The sequence below is a fragment of the Hydra viridissima genome, unplaced genomic scaffold (assembly GCF_058129835.1).
Source record: "Hydra viridissima isolate aposymbiotic clone 2 unplaced genomic scaffold, HvirCarnegie_v1 scaffold_12, whole genome shotgun sequence".
NCBI lineage: Eukaryota > Metazoa > Cnidaria > Hydrozoa > Anthoathecata > Hydridae > Hydra > Hydra viridissima.
In genome coordinates, this window is record NW_028324311.1 from 7,978,038 (window position 1) to 8,003,875 (window position 25,838).

The window sequence follows — 25,838 nt, forward strand, 5'->3', positions numbered from 1 at the left end:
TTAACTTGAAGCTAAAACATTAAAAAAGAAATTCTTTATTGATGGAAAATCCAATTTTTCAGAATATGTAAACTTGCAACTCAAATGAATTTACAAATTTAAAAAACTTCCGTTACACAAAATTGATAGTTTAATTAGCTTTTCAAAAGTGAAATCACCAAAGCTCGACTGGAATTTGACGGCGAGAAATAATTTTCATTTACAAATGTAAAAATCTGTTCTGAGATAATCCTCTTAAACGGAGTTTTCTGTAAGTTTAAATATTTGTAAAAATATTTCTTCGAGTATTGCTGCATGTATATGCATCATAGCACGAAAATGTACATCCTCATTGCCAATTTAAACAAACTTTCCGTTTTTTAAAAAGCATATCTTGTTCTAATATCTTCTAACTTCTTCGAAACCTGATTGAATAAAGATGAAATCTCATTATAATCTTCAGAGGTTCACAAATAAAATGAAACATAAAGCTACAATGTGTATATATATATATATATATATATATATATATATATATATATATATATATATATATATATATATATATATATATATATATTCTATACAAATCGATAGAATACCTCAGCTGGTGTTCTATCGAGCTCCTCAGCAATAGCTTTTCTTTTGGTGTATTCAAGAGAATTGAACTGCTCACATAAATCACCATCAACACAATTCTAAATAAGGTGGGAGGACAATAAAAACTTAAAATATTTGGTCATTCCTATTAAGCAACCTTGTTGTTAAAACAAAAAACTCACTTTCACAGAAGAAAAAGATGAGCGAAACCAAAGATGATCTCGACCACATAGTGGTGGAGAATCTTGTCTCATATGCATCTCCAAGTGTTGAAAGAAATCAATATCCTGAGTAAAAATTCGATGTTATTTAAACAATCAGTAAAAACTATTCAAGTAATCAGTAAAAACTGTTTAAAAAAATAGAATAAGCACAAAACCTCTCTTGAGGTAAATGGCACCAACATTCCAATTCCACCAGAAATTGTTGTATAAACTAAACTTTCTGAGCCTCCCGGTATAAGTGTAGCTTTTTGCAACGATAATGCTGTTTCTCCAATATGATAAACAGAAACAGTGTCAGCCTATTTAATTAAAAAAAAAAGTATAATCAGATTATTTTCCCAACGGATAAATTCAACCCATCAAAATACTTTAACTTACTTTCTGCGAAGCTCCATTTAACAAACCACGATCCCATAGAGCTTTTACACCGGTAGGATCTTCTTCAATATCATCTTTAACATCAGCCGGCAACCGAACAAAGAATATGTTTCCAAATTTGTCAGCACCAGCCATAGTATCATAATCTACTAAGCATCCACACGTAAGAAATCTTTTGTTTACGTCATCCGCAAAAAGAACAAGTTGATTATCTTTGCGCTTATATTTCAAAAAGTGAAAAGAATCCTGAATATCGTGCACCATGATTCGATATCCAATAGTGTCAATACCCGTTATAAAAGTGGATACTTTTTTATTTTCACATTTTCGAAGCAGTTTTTTCTTACCAAGATCATATATACGAAGAATACGACCAACACCAACAAGCAGTCGTCCTTGGAAAGAAGACAGGGCGCCAGGAATATCATCAACAGGAGTTTTATGCAACAACTCGAGTTGCATGCGACCTCGCTCGTTTTGATAGAGTTGATATGTATGGATTGAACATGACTGACTAGAATGTGGATTTAAAATCATCTTAGTAGCACATCCAACTATTACGAAGCGCTCACCAGGTCGGTTGGAGAATTCTGCAAGACATACTCTAAAGTAAATAATTGAATGTGAAATAGCAACACTTTATAAGGAAAAACCAAATTAAGTGACTGCAAACAAAAAACTAAAAAACTAAAAAAAAAAAAAAAAAAAAATTGTAGAGGACATAACTAACACATAAAGGATACAAATTTTACAGGAAAAACAACAACTTAATAAAAAATTAATTCTGGAAAGTTAATCTTAAAACTCTAAACTAGACTGAAAACTTACGAGTACGCAGCTTCGTCTTGTTCAAGCTGAACCTCATAATGTGTCTCACTTCTTATAGGATCAATTATTCGCACAATAGATGCCCATTTACCTGCACCAGCTTTTGGAGCACCAAATTGGATCTCTGGTATGTCAGTATTAAGAAAATTTGCAGCTACTTGTGACTCGGCGGCACGTGCCTCGTCATTGTCACCACACGATTCTACCATTTCCTATTTATATCATATTTATATCATATTTATATCATATTTACGACATATTTAAAGTACATGTAAAAAAAAAACATCTAAAAACCACAAAAACAAAAGAAAAGAAGAGTCAAAAATAGTATCTTAGTAACAATTAATAAAAATAAGAAAAAATAAAACAATACCTCCGCGATTCGCTGTTTCCGATCTAACTTGAAAGTTTTAGTCATAGCATTGTGATCGGTTTCTATCATAACAATAGTGTGAGATTTGTGATCAATCGTAAACTTACGTGGAGTGAAATCTAAGGGAGTTGTAACTTGGTTAAACACGGCACCCAACTTTTCCAAAGCTAATATACTGGAAATTTATAAAATAGAAAAAAGTTAAATGCTAATATTAAAAATCAAAAAAATTAAAATATTTTGGTCAGATCAGGGTTGCAACAAGATTTATAATTTTTAACAAAATATTATTTAACAATGTTTTTTAACATGTTTTCTTGCAGTATTAAAAAATTGTGAATTGTAAAGTACTTGATTTGGTCTTAGTGTAGATACACAATAAAAGAACATGAAACAAAGTGCTACAACTTGGGGCAATTTACACAATAGATAATTCTTATGTAGGTTGTTATCTTTAATAGATAAAAATCCAAAATACAAATCTGATGAATATTTCTTGGCCTATTGAAAAAACACCACTTTTTATATCCAGCAATTGGCTGCAGTATCCCAATGTAAGCAACAGCTTGTCATTTTTATATGGCAGAATTGCATTAAATAGTTAACCATCTACCGTTAGGTACTGCATGTTTTACTTCGTTTAAGAACACGATTTTACTTAGATGTTCTCATTATAAAAATAATTTATGAAAATTCATTAAGTAATAAAAAAAACTTTGATACTTACAAAATAATTTAATGTTAACCATTTAGCTTAATTAATTTTTACGCAACATATTTCTGTTTAAGTTATATGTACATTTTAAGGTACATCCAATGCCCTTATATTAAAAAATTGACATATCCCTATTCCGAGAACTTTCCTATGTTTCTCACTAGTAACTGGCCTACTTTTTTTCAAATTTAATTTAGTTTAAGGGATCCACCTTGCAAGTAACTGTAATATTTAACATTATTACAGTTTGTGAGAAGGCCTTCTGCGAAAGTAAAGCTTGTGAAAAAATCATAAAACATCATGATGATAATGCTAATGTTAAGAAACTTGTGAAATAGTGAAACCAGTGAAATAAAGATCAACACCTAAACTCATCAAGAAGTTGCAGTTGAAGATCAGAAAACTGAAACATTTCCTGTTGTGGCCAGAGAATGACAGAAAGGTAATGTAAAACAATAAGGGCTAGTGCTTTCTGGAATGAAGACTGATTGTTTGATTTTTTTTTTATTGGAAATATTAAATAATTTCTACAATATATTGTATTGTAGAAATTATGCTAATATTTCCAGTAAGAGTGCTCAATACAGTGTAGTATAAGTAGAGCGAATATATTATTATTATAATACAAAGTAAATAATTAGCTTGGTTTGTTTTACATGTCAAAGTTGTTATTCCATGAAACTTTAAGTAAATGTCAGCAAAAATGTAAGCAATCGAAGGCAAAAAGCAAACTTAATTTTCTTTTTTTTGGCTTAGATTTTTTTGCAAAAAACTTAATTTCACATCTTGTAAAATGAGCTCTTCAGATTACATCAAGGTTCTGAAAAACCTTTTGGTTCCATTCAAAGCGAAGTACAGTTGCAAAAAAATTGAGGCTTAACAGTCAGTATTAATCTTGGTTTAACAGTCAGAAAATTGATTTGTTGTTGTGATTAGCTATGGGCTTTAATCATTGAATCTAAATCCTTTGAAATATCTTGGTAAATCATTGTATACCACATTTACACTGACAAAAAGCAAGATTGCTGAAAACCTGGGAGAATTTTTCAAGCTATCAAACATGCTGAAGGTTCAACAGACTATTAAAACACACAAAATTTTCAGCAATATTTTATTATATATCCACCAAAATAATAAGTGCAGCTATAGATATTGCCAATCAATTTCATAAATGCATAAATAGTATAGTGATAAAATCAATTTGTTAATTTTTTCCCCAGTATTGTGTTCTATAAAATATAGACTAAAAAGTGGATGCAGCTATAGCAAAATGCTACATAATATTTTTTTTGTTGGTTATGGTTGGAGGACAGTGTATACAATCTAATAAAATCTGCCTTCTTAAGGAGCATATTTGTAATCTCCCACATGGCACAATAAATTCAAAGGCACAAAGTCAAAAAGTAAAAGACTTTGCTGCACTAAGATAGAGGTTTTGGTGGATGTCATGCAGTCTGCATCAAATGCTTCCTGAAATGATCTGATGTTGTTACACTCTTTGTTGGTGCATGCAGATGTGCATCCTCAAATTTTAAAGATAGAAAAACAGAACTAAATAATATAACTAAATAAAAAACTTATTTCACTGAAGATATGTCTCCTCTTTAGAGCATTAAGATTTTACATACCAATTGAGTTTAGTTGACAGTTATCTAATTATCAAGCTAGCTGCAAATATTCTTCAGCCTCAACATTGTTTTGACACAAGATTTGAGAATCCAAAGTTTCTACTACCAATATCTATCACAACAATATTTACTGATCTTGTTGGTGTTTATTCATAGTTCACATTTTACAGTCTGGAGTTAGACTCACATTCTCACTGAGGAAGTTTTACAATAATATGGCCAATATTCCAACATACCATCAAAAATGATGGTATACTGATTGGTGGACTGCATAGCTGATCTCAAATTTTAATGAAACTTTGCTAGAAATGTTATTTTTTGTCAAATGGAAAAGAAAATAGGAACAAAAACCTATGAAGAAAAAAAAAATCAAAAAAAGGAAGAGTGGTAGGGGTGGGGTGAGGGCATATGATGCACCCTAGAACATATGTGTGTTAAAATAAAGTTTTTTTCTCTCAAAAGTAGACCTAGCTTCTTATGGGACCTTTAGGCAGATACAGTGTGCTTACTGTTGTTTATAGATTCAATGAGACTCCTTCCCTAAAATCACAACTTACCCATAATACAACTTACCCCAGTTTCCCTTACAACAAAAATCATTACAATGTAAATAATATAGAAGAAAAAGAAATGTTTATTTTTAAAATCATAGGTTAAAAAATTGAGGCCTACCGGAGAGTGTTTGAGGAGATAGCTACGATCCCTTCAGGGCATTGCTCAGAAGCAAAGCTTGAAGCATATTCAAGAGACTCGTATGATAGAGGTGTCAGATGAAAACGAGATTGATAAGTATAACTCAACCAGGTACGACTAGACATTGCTAATACCTAGACAAATAAATAAAAACAATGAATGCAGTTACAGCAAAAGATTCAAGAAAAGAAAAAACTATTTAAAAAAATTTTTACAGTATGTATAAAAAAAAAATCTTATAATAGCTATAAAAGTGGAGACTTTTTTAGCTTTAACAGGATTTTCTTTATAGATGCTGTAAATAAAAAAAAGGTTTGCAAAAAGAAACAACTTACTGAGCTGCATCCATAAGTTTTCACATTAAATAACTTAACTGGTTTTGATCCAAGATACCTAGCATTAAATAAATAAAAATAACTTAAGAAATCACATTTACATTAAAAACGTAAGTGGATTAACAAAGTAGAATTTACAAATGAAGCGAGTTCAACATGAGGGTGAAATTGGCACATTATGGAGCTTTTACCTTACAAACTATTGACAAATATAATGAAACTCTATTTTGAACCCAAATTACCCATTAATTATCAATTCATTGATTGTCTGATTTTGATTGCTAACCAGTGTCATTTTTACTTTGCTTTTAAGTAAATATAAAAAATTGACAAAGCAAATATTATAAAATAAATGTTTCTCTTCTATAACTTCAATAAAGTGTTCAGATCCAATCAAGTCTTCAATATCTGTTTAAACCTTCTGTCAATCTTCAATAACTAATTGAACATCTCTTTCAGTTGGCTATAGTTTGATACATAACACTCCTCTCCTTTCATAGGTTTGAGCTTCACAACATCAATGTATCACAGATTTTTAACATGCTTTAGAAATGTAGAAAGATTTATGGGTAGTTAACATACAAGAGGTTAAAGATGATAGTTAACATACAAGAGGTTAAAGATATTTCCAGAAGTTTAAGTTCATCTACTTGACCATCAAGAGCTAATTAAAGAGAGAAGTTTGCAAAACCACTGAACAGCAGTATTGCCACTGGTATTGCAGCACATTAAAAATTATGAGTCACTAAATAAAATAGTCTAGTCATGCTGGCTAAGTCAAACTTTTGTCAATATAGGTCAAAAGAAGATATATGCACAAATTAGGGTTCTTTGAATTTTGGATTCACATTTTTTTTTGGTAATTATTCCAAGTAAAATTTATCCCTAATCACTGAACTTTTATTAGATATAATTTTAGATTAGCTACCTATTGTCTGCTACATAAAGAGAGGGAGAAAAAATAAATAAATAAACAAATGCCAAGTTTAACAAAATATCAAATTGATGTTTCTTCTTTTAACTCACCAAAATTATTTAAATGTAACTTTGTTGCAAGTCAAGAGAGATCTATATGGGAGCTGCAACAATGTCAGTAATATTACTCTAATAATGAGCTGAATTTCAGAGAATGCAAGATGATTCAAAGCCCACCTGCTGATACAATAATAGTGCAATAATTTTATTCAGAGAGCTTTTGAAAAAATGTCTTTTTTTTCTTGTATTAGGTATTAACTTACTAGCTTTTTTTATTTGATCTTTTTTTTTTCATTATTTGCACCAAAATTGCAAATTTTATACATTTCAGATAGATCTTAAATTTCTTGAATTTCTCCCAGTGATAATGTTGAAAGAAAAGTCTGATTCAGAATTCAGAGAACTGCTTGATACCAAAGTCTGAGATTAAAAATTAATCTTAATTAGTAAGTCTGTTGCTTGCATTATTATGAATAGCCTCAATCATAAGAGGGTAGCATGGTAAAAGGTACTAAATATTTCTATTCTCCCAGAGTTACAAAAAAGTCTAACATAATTTCAATTGAGTTTCAAATAGTTTTTGTAGTGGTGTTTTGAGATCATTTTATTAGTTAAGTAATATTTTTTCATATTAGGTGATAAACGAAAAGTTTATTTTGAATGCAGTTCTTGATATGAACTACTTAATATCTATGTATTATAATGCAAGGAAAATATATTAAAATAAATAAATGTGAAACTAGCATTACACAAAAGCTAACAAAATCCTTCAATCTCCAAATTTATAGATTCTTGATAAATGAAGTAACAGATCTGCTTTTACTACTCTATTACATTTATTTGTGACATACTCTAAGGAGAAATATGTAGAGGAGAGGTTTGTAAGTAGCTGGTGGTTAAGTTTTTATCATATCATCAAGATATTGTTGTGAATATACTGTTGGAAAGAAGACCTTCATAGCTAAAATTTTGCTCCAACAATCAGTTGGTTTTAGTAAATAACAAAAAAAACAGAAGATTTTTTGGTGGGGCTTGAAATCAGCCATTTCAAATTTTGTCATATTAGTTGCTGCACCCAAAAAATTCACTGGAAATGTTAAAAAACTCAAAAAAAAAAGCATGATTTTATTGAATTTAACTTGTACTCAGTGGTTTTAAACATCAAATCAAAACAAAAATTGATATTAAAAATAGCTCTTAATAAATTTATTCCATATCATCATTAAAACTGCAATCTGGACAGATTGCAGACTGACATTGATTGTCACCAAAATTTCCCCTAAATACAACACTTATAAAAAGATTAAATCAAAATTCCAAATATTAATTGATCAATACAAATGTGGAAAAGGAAAAAAAAAAAAAAAAAAAGAGTGGAGCAGTTTTTATTTTAGACAGCATTTTTTATTGTTTATTAGAAATTTTTATTTTCATTGCAGAAAACATTAAATAAAAATTGCTGATAAGTTTGCAAATGTCTTTGAATTATGGAAATGCAATAAAAATGTAGCCAAACAGAGAAAATGTAGAACAGCTATATGTGCTGCATCTATTCACTAAATCATATGAAACAAAAAGATAATTTTTTTTGTGAAATTCACTGTTAAAAGTTTGGTGCTGATATTAGCAGGAAACATGAGTACAGTAACTTCAAATCTCTTCCCTGTAATATATAAATACATGCGGCTAATTTATAAGCAGACATAGCAGTTCACAAGAAGTTTTTGCAATTCTACTAATGAGCATTCCAGGTCTACACATAACTGACTTTTATTAAAATACATCTAGAAACATCTAGACACACTTATGAACCAACCTGACAAGTGTCATTGCCTAAAAATATATTTTCTTAAATTACTTTATTAAACAAAATATTATTTGGAGTTAAATTGTGCCATTACTCAACAACAAAATGAACAAATGAAATAATAGTTGTTGTTTTAAAATGATAAAAATATTAAGACAAGATCTTCATTTAATGATGACACTTTGGACCAAACTATAGTAATGTTTACAATTGCAGCCTCATTCATTTTTACCTAATACGTGTATCTGATAAGTCACCAGTGACTGAGTCCAGAACAGTACGAAGTAACACACCATTCTAAAAAGAAAAAAATTTAGCTTAATAATGCTACTATTACACAAGTTTCAACAAGTTTTATGAATTAAAATGCTCAATTTAAAACACTTACAGATAACCCAATATTGAGAAAGAGACCACCAGCATTCCCTGCAGTTCCTTTCTCTCCTACTTCAGCACCACCCATTTCAATTATACAAAGTGATTCTCCTGCTGCTGGTAATGCTTGCATACTGAGGGGCTCCAAACAATCCTGAGTTAACAAAGTAAATCTCAAAAAGTTAATAAAATAATTAAAACTCTAACGGGTGATGCGGAAGTTATCGGACAAATCCTAATTTCATTATTTGAGCATAATAATTAGTTTTTGTGGTTTTATGCGTAGGCATAAACATTCTATAAAATATAAACTTTATTATTTGAAACACAATTATTTAAAATGAGGTTAAATGCAGCTGAACGAGAATCTTTTCAAAAGCGACTAAAAATGTTTTTTGTAAATAAACCTAATATTAAAAAAAATAAATCGTAAATCATTTTGAAAAGGAAGGATTTGCTCGAAGTACAATATATGATAACCTAAAAAGACTTGAAACTGTTCAATCGTTTTCTGATAGAAAGCACCCTGGTCGTCCGACATCCTGGACTAGAGAAAAGAAAGCCGAATTAACGAGACTTGTCAACAATCCAAAAGGGGTCAGTCAGGGAAAAATAGGTATTAAATTCGGTGTAAATTAATCGACAATTGGTCGTCAGTTAAAAAAAATGAATATTAAATATAGAAAACGTGAAAAGACTCCAAAATACACTATAGAACAACAAATAAAGGCAAAGAAAAGAAGCAGGAAACTAGTTAACCAACTCTATAACACAAAATCGCTTCTAGTCATTGATGACGAAAAATACTTTTGTTTTGCAGGGGACAACATGCCTGGAAATTCTGGATACTACACAAACAACAAAAAGACATGCCCAGAAAGTGTTCGTTTTATTGGAAAAGAGAAATTTCCAAAAAAATTATTAATGTGGATAGCCATATCTGACCGTGGTATGTCCGAGCCATTGTTTCGTACTTCCAAAGCTGTAGCGATCTTCAATCTATATTAATGAATGTTTAGAAAAACGACTTCTTCCATTTATTCACAAGTATCATGGAGACTTTAACTATTTATTTTGGCCAGATTTAGCAAGTTCTCATTATTCTAAAGATTCTCTAAATTGGATGGACCAATATGTCTATTACGTTGATAAAGAATCCAATCCCCCAAATATGCCTCCAGCACGCCCAATTGAAAATTTTTGGGGACATTTGGCACAGAAGGTTTACGAGGGAGATTGGCAAGCTTCAACAGAGCAAGTTTTGATTGATCGCATTAAACTAAAACTACAAGAAATTGATTTAAACTTTTTACAGTCGCATATGAAAGGCGTCAGAGCAAAATTGAGATCAATTGCAGATGGTGGTGTTTTTTCATATAAAAAATAGTATATTTTTATTAAAAGATAAATGCTTTATTTTAAAAAAATATAATAGTAGTTTGTTATTTTATTTATAAGTAAGTTATTGACGTTTTTATTTTGTCCGATAACTTCCGCATCACCCGTTAATAAAAATAATTTTCAAAATTTTATTTCACGAATATCTAATATGTTTACAAGAATAAACCATAAATAAACCAAACAAAGCCAAAAATTTTGTTAAGAAATGTCACTAACATTTGGATCCAATGATATAATACGAACAGTGTTGTCAATTAATCCAACTGCAAGAAATCTGGATCGCTGTTCTCCAGCATGTACTGGTCCTAATGCCATACAAACAACATCTGCACTCATTTCTTTACGCTCAGTGTATTCATTGAGTTGCCCTGATTGATCCAGCTCAAAATAAACAAGTTCATTACCAGTGAGTGCAATAACAATTTGACGTTCATTAACAGCACATTGTATGATATTCTTTTTACCAGGAGTTTTCCATTCATTGACACGCCGATCAGATCGAATATGACGAATCCCATCAGGATATATCTGTAGTAAAAATACATATCAATATGTAGAAAATTTATATCTGCGTTAAAAATAAATATCAAGAATCAAAGTGCAGCAATTTTATTTTGAATAAAATAATTTGTTTATTTTGAAATAATTTGTAGTAATAACAGTAATTTTTAGGAAAAAAAAAGAGAGAGAGAAAAAAAAGGAGTATCTAATATTACAGCAGATCTTTATCATTCTGATGAAGATCTGCTGTAATGAAAACCATTTCTTTCTTAATTTCAATATGTGCAATCATTTTTGCATGTTTGCGTTGCTGTTTAAAATAATATCAAGGATCAAAGTGCAGCAATTTTATTCTGAATAAAATAATTTGTTAAAGAAAACAAAAATAACTTATTTTAAAATCTTTTTAACTTTGTTAAAATATCTTTTATTTACAAGTTTTCTTGTATTTACATTGTTGTACAGTGTTAGTAATCTATATTCAGCAAAACTTTATTGACAAAAAAGATAATAGTGCATAATCCAACATAACTATTTCTTTAAACACAATAATGTTCAATTACACCTAATAATAACCTTTAATATTTATCTGAACTGAGATATCTTATTAATTTGTCACACAGCCATTTGCACCAATTGCAGCTTGACATCTGCAAGGCATACTGTCAATAAGCACATCAATGCTTTTTAGTATGATTTTCATCCATTCTAGTATTAGTTGAACAAACTTCGCTGTCACATTTTGTGCTTACTTTTTACCAAATAAACCCCAGTCTCCCACAAATCTACTATAATATCTAGATCAGAAGATTAACTAGGCTAGTCAAGAAGAATCACACTACAGCAATCAAACCACCCCTTGATGTACTTGAATGTTTCAGGTTGTTGTCTTGTTGAAAGATAAACAGCTAATTAATTCTAATTATATTGTATTAAGTTAGATTGTATTAAGCTAGATTGTATTTTCTAAGATAAACTCATAAATGAATTGGATCATGATCTTAATGTAACTGACTACCTAAGTGAAGAGGCAACTGTACAACAATCACAGAATCCCTATTTGTGTTTCATTATGGAAAGTTGGTGCTGAGGATTGAATCTTGACCAATGGCTAATTGAATCAACTTGATTTTGATCTATTTCAAACATCACATATATATGGATTTACCTGGAAACCTTTATATTCCTTACAGAAACCATTTGTTTATTCATTAGGTAATATCAATGAAGTCTTACCTTTTGCAATTGATGTTGAATAGTGTGTCGAGGTGGACTAGAAGTGCTTGGGTAAGAGATAACCCTAACATTTAAATTATAAGTTGAAGTCAACTGTAGGTTTGAACTTAATATGCAAACTGTTTCTATCATCAAGTCTTAAAATTATTCATTTTTAACATATCCTTGGATCATCTTTAGAAACTTGTTGACAACTAATTCTTAAGCAATAGATTGAAAAGAAAATTGTGTGTGATTAAGGCCTTGACTGCGACCAAAAATCATTGCATATATCTGTTCATCTGTAATATTATGCAATCCATGAGGTCTATCCCTTTCAAATATATTTCTGATGATGAAATTAAGTTTCAAAGTGAGAAATTTCAATGGTATTTTTAAAATACATCTGGTCTTCTGAATGGATTTAAAAATAAGATAGGAAAAAGACTAAAATTTGTCAATTAAAATTACAGGAAGAATAATTTGTTTATTAAGATTACAGGAAGAATAAAACTTGATGTCAATAATGATAAATGTTGATGTTGTTGATGATGCTGATGCTGCTGCTGATGATGATGGTGATGATGATGATGATGATGATGATGATGATGATGATGATGATGATGATGATGATGATGATGATGATGATGGTGGTGGTGGTGGTGGTGATGATGAAACAATTTCTACCTGTAACAAAGCATCTTCACCCAGTAGTGAACAAGAAAGGGTGGGAGTTGTTCCAAGAAAACCACTGTCTGTAACTTCTTCCACAGTTTCCCCAATACTAAGTACAAGTGTTGCATTAACAAAGGAAACAACAATATATGCATCTTGTTCATCTGTAAGTAAAAATAGATTTTATTAATGAGGTTGAAAATAACAAATTAATATTTAGGTTAACATAATTTATATTTAAAATGAAAAAAGGGTTTAAATGCTTTTTAAGTTATCAAACTGAACTTCCAGTTTTCAGATTAATATAAAAAGTTATAAAGGAAAATACAATTTATTTATTTATTTATTTATTTATTTACTAATTTAACATTTAATTAATTACTAATGTATGAAGTTAATAGTGAAGTTATCAGTAAAGTTTTTAAATAACTTAAGCCATTCAGTAAACTGAAAATATAAATAATTATGTATGATGGATTAAAAAATATATATTTTTAATTGTATTCTGTGGTTGTTCATGAGAGCTTTAAGTAGAAAGTTTCATTGTTTTTGATAAAAAGCAACCAACCAGTGGAGTTTTTTTTAACCGTCCAAACACTATTAGGGTTTCCAGGAAGTTCTGAAACAGCCATTTCTGAAACCTAAGAATAAAATAACTCTTTGTTGTAACTTTTTGCAAACTAATTTACATCTCTTTTTAATTATAAAAAGTAAACAGTAAAATATACCTCTAAACCATGCCGTAAAACCCTTAGAGATGAACGAGGTCCTCGACCACATGCCGCATAAAGTTGAGGAGTATCTTCATTAGCCAGATCAGCTACCTACATATTGTTGAAAATATCAAACAATTAAGAACAAAAAAATGTTAAAAAAAAAAATAAAACTTAAAACATAACTTAAAAGTTGTTTTGAAACTTAAAAACTATTTTAAAAAAATTTGGTTTGATAAAAAGATAAAGAAAAAAAAAATCCTACGGAATGCAAATTATGTAACTATTTTTTCCAAGACTTACTTGACAGTGCATTATGGGTGCTAAACTTTCCATTTCATCAACCAACACAAGATTTTGAAGGTCACGAGCATGAAAAAAAAAAGTTTCACCTTCTTCTAATTCAGTTGCCATCAAAGAGGAGAACTCTGGCTCCTCATCATCATCTCCAAGATGAGTTATCTGATATAATGCACTGAAAAAAGAAAAAAGATCTGTAATCACAAATTATGAACTCATTAATCAATTTATCATTATTTCTACTTTGCACAATTTAACCTACTGGTTTCCAAATTCTGAAGCTGCAAAAAGAAATCCAGTTTTGAGAACACACAATGCGGATGCTACAGGTATGGTATCAAAGTATTTGACACGAATTTCAGTCACCTAAATAAATCATTGAATAAAAGATAAATGTTGTTACGATATAAATAAAAAATAGAGTACAATTACAGCTAAAGGCTGTTTTAAGCTTACCATGTCTTCTTCAGTTTCTAGAGTAACCTTGAATATATCACCTTGCTCAGATTGAACCAAGAAAAAAAACATTGACTAAAAAGTAGGAAAACAATATAAATTACATGACACAATAAAATATCTATATTAGGGTGGTTTTTTTTATATGGAAAAAAATTTTTTTTTTAATTTTAAATTGCACAACCTCTTATTTGGTGAGGTCTGATATAAAAAGTATATAGTTAAAATTTTTTTGCAAACTGAAAATGGAAAGTGGTCCCCCAAACCCTATTTCGGAACCCTAAATTGACCAAAACTTGTCTAATATCTTAATCTTGTAATTCTATTTTTATTTCATACAAAATAATGCTATAAATTGATCTAAAAAAAAAAAAATAAAGTATTAGAATGTTACAACATAGATAGTTCACAGAAGACTGGAAAGTACAAACAAATTTAGATTTACCCCCTCAGCATTATTTACCAAAAATCGCTCCTAAATGCATATTTTGATTTCATTATTTAAATATGTAGGAAAAATAGGGTGGGTGTGTGTTTATCATATATATATATATATATATATATATATATATATATATATATATATATATATATATATATATATATATATATATATATATATATATATATATATATATATATATATATGTATGTATGTTAAATTTCTATTATATTCTTTCTATTATAGTAAAAAAAGTATAAAAATATAACTTAAGAAGATGGCTGCTTCAGAGAAAACAACACGCTCAACTACAAATGTTTGGCTAGTTTGACATATTATCTCAACAATAGATGGGCCGAGTCAGTTGCCAACAAGTGGTGTTACCCTACATAGAGTTTTTTATGAAATGATAATCAAAAAGTCAACTCTTTCAATATCCTGTAACACAGTTGCAGATGAAGTTATGATTTTCTGGTTTAAAGCTAATATTCCAACTATAGCAAAGCCTCATGTAGTTGCTAAACTAAAGAGTATTCACAAGCAACATGTCCAAGTGTCTAAGCACAGAAGTAGAAAATCAGCTACTCAACATAGCTATCAAGAAAAATTCACTACCAAGATGAATACACTTTTTGATATTGCCCATGGTGAATGGGATTGTCTCATCAAGAAAAATGAAGATAAACAATTTCTAATAGACCAGAGAGGTCCCCGAAAGATGTTAATGACATCGGAAGACTTAATGTATAAGAAAGCAGTTGTAAAATACAGAAAATGCAAGCTTGAAGAAAAAAGGCGCTTTGAACAACATAAAGAAAGTACGATTATATCTACAGATACATTAATGGATTACAATTCAGATTACTCTTTGGATGAAAATTCTGACTGTGATATGTCAATTCAAACACAAAAAGCTTTTAATCGTCCAAATAATTCAAAACATTCTACTATGGGCACTAGCCATCTCTCGATTACAATATCCAAACGTTGTATTCTTGACAATCAACTCTTTCATGCAGCATTAGACCGAACAAAAATAACACCACGACAAGCAATGATGGTTGTCACACCAGCCCTAGCTGCAATCGGTATTGATGTAAATAAACTAAAATTTTCACGTTCCACTCTAATGGAAGCTCGAACTACATCCCGTGAATCTTTTGCAATAGCAGTAAGAAAAAATTTTCAACCTTTGGTTCCACTAGTTGCTCATTTTGATGGTAAAATGTTCTCGAATGTTGTTAGAACCAGACGTGAATGTCTGCCAATTGTTGCATCTGGCTTGGATATTGAGAAATTATTAGGGATCCCTGAGATACCTGCTGGTACTGGCCCTCTAATGGGACAAAAGGTAGTTGAGTTCATTCATGAATGGCCTGGCGTTGAGGAGCATCTTGCAGGTCTTTGCTTTGACACAACTGCAAGTAATACAGGAAGTCATAATGGGGCAATAACTGTCATACAGAAATCAATGAATCGAAGAGTTTTGTTTTTAGCCTGTCAACATCATATTCTTGAAATCTGTGCAAATGCAGTGTTTGATGCGTTTTTTGTTTCAAAAGGACCAAACATTGAACTTTTTGGTAGAGTGAAGTCCCAGTGGGAGCTAATAGAAAAATCAAAGTTTGAACCACTTGAAAGTGATAAAAGTGGAGCTGGATGCCTTACAAAGTTTGAAAAAGAGTGGCTTGCATCTCTAAAATCCAATGTGGTGGAAAATTTGAAAAAATACTTAAAAGAAACGCAACCATGTGATGATTATAAAGAATTCGGAAGACTAGCTCTTCTCCTTTTGGAAGAAAATAATGATACAACAACTATTTGCATTCCTGGGGCTTACCATCGTGCAAGATGGATGGCTAAAGGTATAAACTGTTTAAAAATTTTTGGTTTTCGTCATCAGTTGAATATTACAGAGAAAGAAATTGGGATTTTAAGAAGAATATGTCTCTTCATAACCACAATATATGCATATTTCTGGTTTTCAGCACCTCTCACAACAGAAGCACCAATAAATGATCTCCTTCTTTTAAAAGTAATTGAGAACTATTGTCAAGTTGACAGCAAAGTTGCAAATGTTGCCAAAAATAAAATTAAACTTCAGTTATGGTATTTAAGTGAAGATCTAGCTGCTCTCCCATTATTCAGTGATAAAATTTCTGTTGAAGAGAAAATGGATATTGTAAATGCCTTACAAAAAGAACCATTACCAGGTGACAATAGAAGACTTGCTTCAAACAAGATTTATACATACTCTAAACTTTCTATAGCTAACTTTGTTACACGACACTCAATGAACTTGTTTGACTCTCTCAATCTACTAAAAGAATTCTTAACATCGTCTCCTAAAACTTGGGCTAATCGTGATGACTACAAGTCTGCTTGTAAGATAGTTCGTGCCATGAAAGTGGTTAATGACTGTGCAGAACGGGCAGTTAAATTAGCCACTGACTTTAATGAAGCTTTGACAAAAAATGATAATCAACATCAGCTTCTCTTCCAAGTAGTTGAGTATCATAGAAAACTTTTTTCAACTGAAGCTACAAAGAAACAGTTAAGCCATAATCATTCCAAATAACAACAATTTAATCTTGTTTTTCTGTTATATTTTAATTTAGTTATATGTCAAGGTTTGATTAAATTATGTATGTTATTTCATCTAAATAATTTTAAAATAGAGGGACACCATTCTGGGCATATAGGCCACTGGTACTCACAAAAAAAAACTGAAGAAATGTTAAAAAAGGACCTTTTTTAAGTACTTATAACAGCTTTTTGTATCTTTATCCCCTTCCCCTTGCCCCAAGTTACCCCCACCATATACATTCATACAGTTGTCGTCACCCTAAAAGTAAAACTGGTGCATGTAACCCTGGCAATAGTTTGTTTAAAAACATTTCAGAAATTTATCATTTTCGAAAAAAACGGGTCTCAAAAGGGCTTAAGAAACAGGTCCGGGTCCTGGCGCCCTGAGGGTGCGGTGTGGGAATAGGTCACTGCTATATAAATTTGTTTTATTGTTATCACCCTAATAAGTAAAACTGATGCATACAACAGTGGCACAAGCTGATTTTAATAGATTTCTGAAACATATTATTTTAGACAAAAACGGGTCTCAAAAGGGCTTAAAAAACAGGTCCGGGACCTATCAGTTCTAGGGTGGAGTCTGGGAATAGGTCATTGCTATATACATTCTTATAATTTTTATAACCCTAATAAGTAAAACTGATGCATGTAACACTGACACTAACTGATCTTAATACATTTTAGAAATATGTCATTTTAGACGAAAACGGGGTTATGAAGGGGTTACAAAGCAGGTGTGGGGGACCACTTCCCATCATCAGTTTGCAAAAAAAAATTATCTGTGAACTTTTTTTATTGAACCTCACCAAATAAGACGGTGTGCGACATCAAATTCAAAAAAAAAAAAAAAAAAAAAAACACCCTAATCTATATACATACTCTGCATTGTGAGAATTTTGGAAAATTTATGCCGGTAAGAAATAAAACTTTTCTGTTTAGGTTTTTTGTATGGAATTAAAATTTCAATAAGTTTACTGTTCTTCAAAATGACAGCATTTTAATAATTCAATTTTTTTTGTCAAAATTGAAAAAAGAATATATATATATATATATAATTAGATTTTGTAGTTGAGTTCAACTAAAAATTCTATTTTAATATTTCTAATTTCAACCTGACAAGAAAAAGATGGTTAATGAATGGCCAAAATATAAAACAACTTTGCTTCATTTTTAATAAATAAAAAAAGGGAAAATTTGTACTAAATAGGAAGTGACATCTGGTGCTAACCAAAGAGTTCTAGTAAAAATAATACCTACTGTGTCACCAAAACCTCCAATAAAAAGGAGTTGGCTTCAAAACTTGTAGATATACAGATAGATGATACTATTCAAATTATCCTCTTTGATGACAGTAATGATTTAACAGAGTACAAGAGAGAAGGATCCTTGAAAAATTACATCATTTAGTGAATATATGGATTACAACTTCTTTTACTTTACATGCTTCAAATGAGTGAAAAATGAATAAAAAAAATTGGAAAAGAAACTCATTCGAATGAGTTTCTTTTCCAATTTTTGTTCTTGATGAATTCACACAAACAAATAATAAAACTGTACCAGAAACTTATAGGGAATGTTGGAGCGGACTAAAAAAGCAAACTATATTTCTAAAGCAGATAAAACAATTTCAGCATATAAAGTAAAAGAAGCTGTAATCCATATATTCACTCATCTATAATGGATGTTCTTCAAATCTTATTGTTCAGTCTTATATCTTAATTGTCAAAGCAGTCTTATATCTTTATTGACCGGTAAAAATTTAGAGATAACCACCTGACAGTACCTCGGGAATTAGGATTGTACAGGCCTCAATTATATTGTTTCATTAGATACAGTTGGAGCCAGATAATGCTGACAATCAGTAACAAAACAGTTGCATCATTAGGCACTGCAACATTTTTATTAAGGATAATGTTCTTGATACAAGTTTGACTCTCGATCATAAGAAAATTTAGAGATCAAAGCAAATACAGGTTTACAAAAAACACCAATTTATAAAAACCTGTGAGGAAAAACACGATTAGGAAATCAAGCATGAGTATATACAAAGTATAATTTTTGATGGTAACAATGATCTTATGAAAACTGCTATATATGGTAAAGATGGCAAGCCACACCAAATGGAGATCTTAGTAGATCATTATTATATTTGTTCTGGTAGAAAATATTTATTTCATTTTGTAAATAATCCAGGAGAGAAGAGATACAATCCCTGCTGAACTTATTTGCCAACAACTATTTGAATGGATAATAAGCTTGAGAACCAATTAGTTGAAATCAGTTGAGATTCAATCAATCTTAAAACAGGTTGTATTATTCATTATCTTAAAACTGCTCTACTTTTATTTGTATACATGGTCAAATATATTAAGAATACAAAAATTGTATTAGGTTTACAAGGGTAGAGCTATTAAATTTTCTGTAAAATAATCTGGTTTATTTGTGCTTTACATACCGACAATCTGCCATTCAAGATTTAATGATAGCTTTGAATGGCAGAACTGTATCTGACAACAGATTTTCAAGACACATTGGACAACTGATTAACAAAGCAACAAGTCTTCTTTTTTGCTAAAGAAAGAGCTAGTTTAACTTAAGAATGAAGTTGAGAGCTCATTGTCTACAAATTAGAAGTATTTGTACAAATTATCTAGAGCAATGGCACCAGGTATATTTCCTGATGATAGAAGATTAGCCCACACAATCAAAATGGGTGAGTCTTGCAAGCAAACTTCTTAGAACTTGATGCTCTGAGCATGTATTAGAGGAACAGGATCTCAAGAACTTGAAATTGTTAGCAGAGTTCACCATGGGAGTTTATTCTGTTATGCGGTTTGAAGTTAAGGTACTATGCTTAGTTTAGTATAAAAATATAAAGTTATACACAACATCTTGATAAAAATGTATAACTTACATTTAAAAGTACAAGTAGAAATTAAAATTTTTTTATTTATAGATCACAGCTGGACTCAGGGTCAACTACATATCCTGTGTGACAGTCAAACAAAGATTTGCTAAAAATGTTGTATCAAACTTTTTAACTGAACATAACATGTCAATGATATATTCAACAAAATTAACAAAAAATAAAATATGTAAAATCATCATTTATGGAATAATTTTAAATTAGGCTTCTAAGTAATATTCGCAGACAATTAATCAACAATTTAGACTTTAGACAATTTAGGTTTTAGGATGATCAAAAAAGTAACAAAAAGGTTACAATATGATATATTTTAGATAATGCTAACACTTTGAGGCTCAAAATTACCATTCAAATAAAGAGATTTGGTTATATATGGTCAAAGACATAAGAAAAATGGCCAGCCAAACAATAGTTAAAAATTTTTTTGAAAAAATGACCCACCCTAATATAGATACATACATACATACATACATACATACATACATACATACATACATACATACATACATACATACATACATACATACATACATACATACATAAATATATCATATGTAAAGAGAAAAAGAAGTCTGAAAATATTTTAAACATATGGATGGTGATATGCTTGAATTGATTTTTAAAATAAATTATAAAACAAATGAATTATATACTTTCGTTTTGTAGGTTGCTGTGCAGACAAATATCATACTTCTTTCATTGTCATCCAGATCATTCTAAAATTATGAATTAAATAAATAAATAAATTATTTAATTTTCATATAAAACTATTAAAACTATTATTATTAACTATAACTTTCATATAAAACTGTTATTAATTTCATTTAAAACTGTTATTAATTTTGTATAAAACTGTTATTAATTTTCATATAAAACTGTTATTAATTTTTATATTAAACTAATATTTAATCTTCATATAAAACTATTATTATCATTTTCATATAAAACTTATTACATTTCATTTTAAACTATCAAAACTATTTAATTTTCATATAAAACTAATTAACTTGCAAGTTATTTAAAGAGGTTTGCTCATTTGAAGAATGTTCTAATAAATTTTCAAAAAAGAAACATTTTATTTTACCAGCATATATAGTATCAAAGAGCATTCAAAGATATGCAAACATTTATAAGTTTTTTATACAATATCAAAACTAGTAATTTTGAAAGCCTAAAAAAGCCAGAAGAATCAAAGGAAAAACATGTTTTTAGATCAATTCTTCTGTCTTTTTCTGGTTTAAAAGCAATAATTATAACTTTTTAAACACAATTTGTAATATTAACTAAATAATGTGTATTACTACAATATTTGGTTAAAGTTACAAATTATATGAAGAAGTTAAGATTGTTTTTTTAACACCCCCTCCCCCTTAAAAAAACAAAAAAAAATTTTTTTTGATTTGAAAACTTAAAAAAAAAAAAGATAACATAAAGATAAAGCAAATCTAATTTGCAGACAATTTTTTGTAAATTATTATTAACATCATTTGTCAAAATATTTTGTCTTTCTTTTCTGTGTGGGGCGTATAAAAAAAAGAACTTTCAAACTAGCTAAAAAACTATTAAACTTCAACAAACAATATTCAAAATGTTAATATCACAATGAGAACTAATCGCTGATGGAGTAAAAAAAAATTCACAATTTTAAATAATAAAAACAAACTACCTAATTCAGGTGTACACATCTTGAAGATCATGCTTATGTATCAAATTACAAAACTTTAAAATGTTTGTACATGTTTTATAGGCTAAAAGTTGTTTAAAACCATCTGTACCTTTCTACGAGGAATTGGGCAACGAATATCACGTTGGTCTCCAAAATTTTTGTAAGTTAAATAATTTTCTGAGCAAACTATTACACCACTTGGTCCATCATTTCCTCCAGGAACTATAATATAGAAACATATCTGTAACTATTCAATTTGTAAATTTCTTAGCTTTTGTAAACTGTTTTAATGTACAAAGAGTTTAAGGAAATAAAAAAAATTTTAAGACACTTAAAAAGATATTTTATAAGATATACAATGGTGTTTATTTTGTGCTTAACAAATTATAACTTTAGCATTTGTTCTAGGGGAGAAAATATTTAAATAGGGTCAAGCAAAAATAGAGAAAACCCTTTCTTCATTTTTTTTTTTTTTTTAAATTACTAAAATCCAATACTAAATTAAAGCATGACATTTTATTCAATATTCATACATATAAATGTAAATAATAAGAGATTGAAAAGGATGATTTCTGATGAAAAGTCATCTCTTTATTAAGTAGCATAAAAAATTGTTTTTGAAAACTTTTATACCACTTAATATAGAGATGGCCTTTACTTTTCTTTACTTTCAACAAGATTACTTTTTGTAAGCATTTTAGATTCTTTGGCATAAATTTCTATATTAATTCAAAGTCATGTTCATACAAGTGTTAACACAAAAAATTTTTAAAAAACTAACACAAAAAAGCTTGCTGTGGTTAACTCTTATTGCAACCAATTAAATTTGCAAGCTTTTATCCTGTAAATTCAAAGTATTTTGCATGATTGAACAGCTTTCTAGCCCCATTACAATTATTACTATTTATCTAACCATTTACAAAAATTTAGTAAAATTAAAAATTAAATGTCTCTTAATTCTAATTTCTTTAAATACTATTTGGGATATTTCAAGAATAATGGTAAGTTTTAAAAAAGGATGCTCTTAAAAATAGATGTGTAAGGTTAAAGTTTTAAATGAAATATATTTGCATTATGCATGACAAGAGAAAAAGGTTTTAAATCAATAAAAAATAAAAAAAAAAACAACCTGCCTTGTAATTTGTGAATGACTCTTTTGACAATACAATTTATAAATAAACTGGTATATTTATAATGTTTAAATTGATTTTATTAAGCTTAAAAAACATAAATGATTAATATGGAAATTATATACTGTCTTCTAAGTAATTGATATTTATTATAGCTTTGAAAAATTCTTTTTGTATCTTGTGAAAATTATCAGACAGATATGGATACCTGTTATCAACCAATTACAGTTTTAAAAGAACTGTTGTAATTAGCTGATCTTACAGTCTTTTTTTACTAACTAACTTGTTGATGAATTGATATACTTATTCATCTCACTTATATGGTATATAAAAGTTAGTTTTGAAAAAAAATTTGTAATGCAATATAAAAAAACATAACATAAGCTGTTTTTTGTATAAAAATTAAATAAAAAAGATAGTACCAGAAATAAGCATGTTTGCAAACTCCTCCAGCGGTTCACTATATTTACGCACAACATGATTTAGTCCAAGGTCCAACTCATAAAATGTGAGTGTCTGTTGTGCAGCCTGAGCAGCTTCACCAGTATGATCAACATCTGCTTCTTCATAATCTAGCTCCAAACAGGCAAACATTGGATTTTCAAAACCAACATCAATCCCAACAGTATGAAACACTACATTGTGTGATTTATGAGCTTCTAGAGGTGACGATATAGTTAATCTTGCTTGTGCATCTCGATTTAAAATATAGACAAATTTCTGCTTTTCAATCGCACCTAATGAACAATAAAAAAAAGATTAAATAGAGATCTTTTCATTTAAAGTGTGAAAAGCAAAAAAAAAAGAAGAAAATTACCAATCATAATAGCACGCCCTTTAGGATCAGCAGCTAAATACTGCCCTGGTACAATTCTTCGACATCCACTCTTTCCAAATGTTTCTTGATGAACTTTCTCAAAGTAATTTTTAGCTGGTAAATATTCAAGAATAACAATACGTCCAGAATCTGATCCAACAGCAAGATAATCTAAATTTTGATAACTAGATTAGAAACATTTTTTTTCAGCTGATTAACAATATAGTTGATGGTAAAGTGAACAAATATCATCACCTAAATGTAATTTTAAAAAAATTAATTTGTTTAAAAATCATGCAGAGGTATATTTGTCCTTTTCACCAAAATTCTCTACTTATTATTAGTATTTACAACTTATAATACTACTTCCAAAATGAAACTTTTTTATGTATTTCAATTTGGAAGTATTATACAATCTAAATGTAAATGTATGTATTCAAAATATAAAAACATGTAAATTTTATCAGTTTAAACAGAATTTACATATATTTTTTTTTTGTTTGCAAAAATCAGCACACTTCATGATGCCATTAGTGGCTCACTCTAACTACTTCTTTACTTGCTTGTTGAAAGAAAGGAGACAAGCAAGGAGATGAACAGGACATGCTACATAATCTTAATAAGAACTCTGTGAATTATCATTAGTTCATGTGAATTCTTCAGTATAACTGAAAATTAAATAGCATTTCCTTGTTTTTATTGTGGACAGTTTTGTAGGTGTTTATCTTGTTTTACTAAGTGTCATTTGAAGGTCTATTGTACTAGTTTCAGCACAAAGGTAGGTTTACAAAACAAAGATTAAACCTGGAGATTTTTCACAATTTGGAGTTCTTCAAATCAATAGATAATTTTTTTTAGAGGGAACACAAGTGCCACATAGAAAGTCTGTAACTTTTCTGTTGAGTAAGAAGGAAGATAAACTGCTTATTATTAATAGCAGCACAATCAATTTTTTTGGTTTTTTGAGAGTCTAAAGCATCAGTTTTTTTTAAATTACTGGAAGTTAAATGCCCATGGACAAGTTGTTTAGTGTGGAAACTATACACACCAAATCCTTGTGTAGCAGTAAACTAACTCACTTTTTGTCCAGTCAAAATCTAAATTGTTTCTCTTTAAATGAAGAAAAAAAAAAGACATCTTCTAAAAAGTTAATAGTAACCTATATTATAACTGAAAAACTATTTTTGTTTAATCATTTGCAGACATGAATCAAAAATGGAAAACTTTTTAAACTCTTATTAAAGTAACTTAAATTTTTTTCATTTTTATTTATTTATTTTTCATTCTTGATAAAATAATTCTCACCTTTTGTCCCACCAGTTAAACGAAAAGCCATTAAATCCCTTATGACTCCAAAAACTTCAGTAGCAAACAAGGGATGAACTTTACCAGTATTAGGATCAGGACGTAGTAATTCAAGAACTTTTCCCCTTGAAACAGCTATCTCCTGAAGTTTGGTGCCTGAGAAGTTGCCATGAACAGCATTGTAAATTGCAGAGGAACGTTGCAGTGTTAATTGATATAAATGCATTTTATGAAATCTACAAAATTTTATCAATATAGATCAAAAATTTAAATTTCATAATTTTGCAATATACTATAGTTTGAATTGTTTATATATTTGCTAAGTAAAGCGACTTACGCAGCTATATATGATTAAATACTTATTATTTCTAGTTAGATTTAAAAAACCAAGTCTTACTTATTACTGTTCTAAATAATCATATTACAAACAAATTAACTTATAATTACAAATTTATACTGTAAAAATTTTGAAAAGGGTTGATAATATCCTAACTAAACTCTCATTCTTCTTAAAGTGGTCTCTCTAAAAACATGAAACATGTTATCCCAATTGACCGCCATTTTCTCACGCTTCCGTTGTACCGCAGTTGTAATACGGTTGATGGTTGAATTTGTCGGTATAAAAGTATTTCGCCGACTAAATTTGTGAAACTGGACAACTGTGGTTCCTCTGTAGCTTTTATTTCTTTTGGACACTTCTCTCTTAAATAGTTTGTTTTTGCTTTAATTTGATTTTTTAATTCTTTTTTTGCTTTTTCTCTTTTTGCACAAAAAAAAAAAAAAAAAACACAAATA

General features: G+C 29.3%; 1 protein-coding gene across 1 annotated transcript; it reads right to left on the reverse strand.

Moving 5' to 3' along the window:
* Positions 1 to 34: 34 nt before the first annotated feature.
* Positions 35 to 25,302, reverse strand: LOC145193641 (splicing factor 3B subunit 3-like). The gene is made up of 23 exons (XM_090069582.1): positions 25,044 to 25,302; positions 23,739 to 23,909; positions 23,344 to 23,658; positions 21,901 to 22,013; positions 20,779 to 20,841; positions 14,172 to 14,246; positions 13,978 to 14,081; positions 13,719 to 13,890; positions 13,431 to 13,526; positions 13,271 to 13,343; positions 12,715 to 12,866; positions 10,528 to 10,839; positions 8,924 to 9,064; positions 8,768 to 8,832; positions 5,754 to 5,811; positions 5,398 to 5,552; positions 2,383 to 2,557; positions 2,010 to 2,221; positions 1,182 to 1,785; positions 959 to 1,102; positions 762 to 866; positions 582 to 677; positions 35 to 404 (listed from the first exon to the last, which is right to left on the reverse strand). Exons 1-23 carry the CDS (start codon positions 25,267 to 25,269, stop codon positions 360 to 362), a joined length of 3,672 nt encoding a protein of 1,223 aa, XP_089925708.1. The 5' UTR covers positions 25,270 to 25,302; the 3' UTR covers positions 35 to 359.
* Between the last annotated feature and the right edge of the window lie 536 nt (positions 25,303 to 25,838).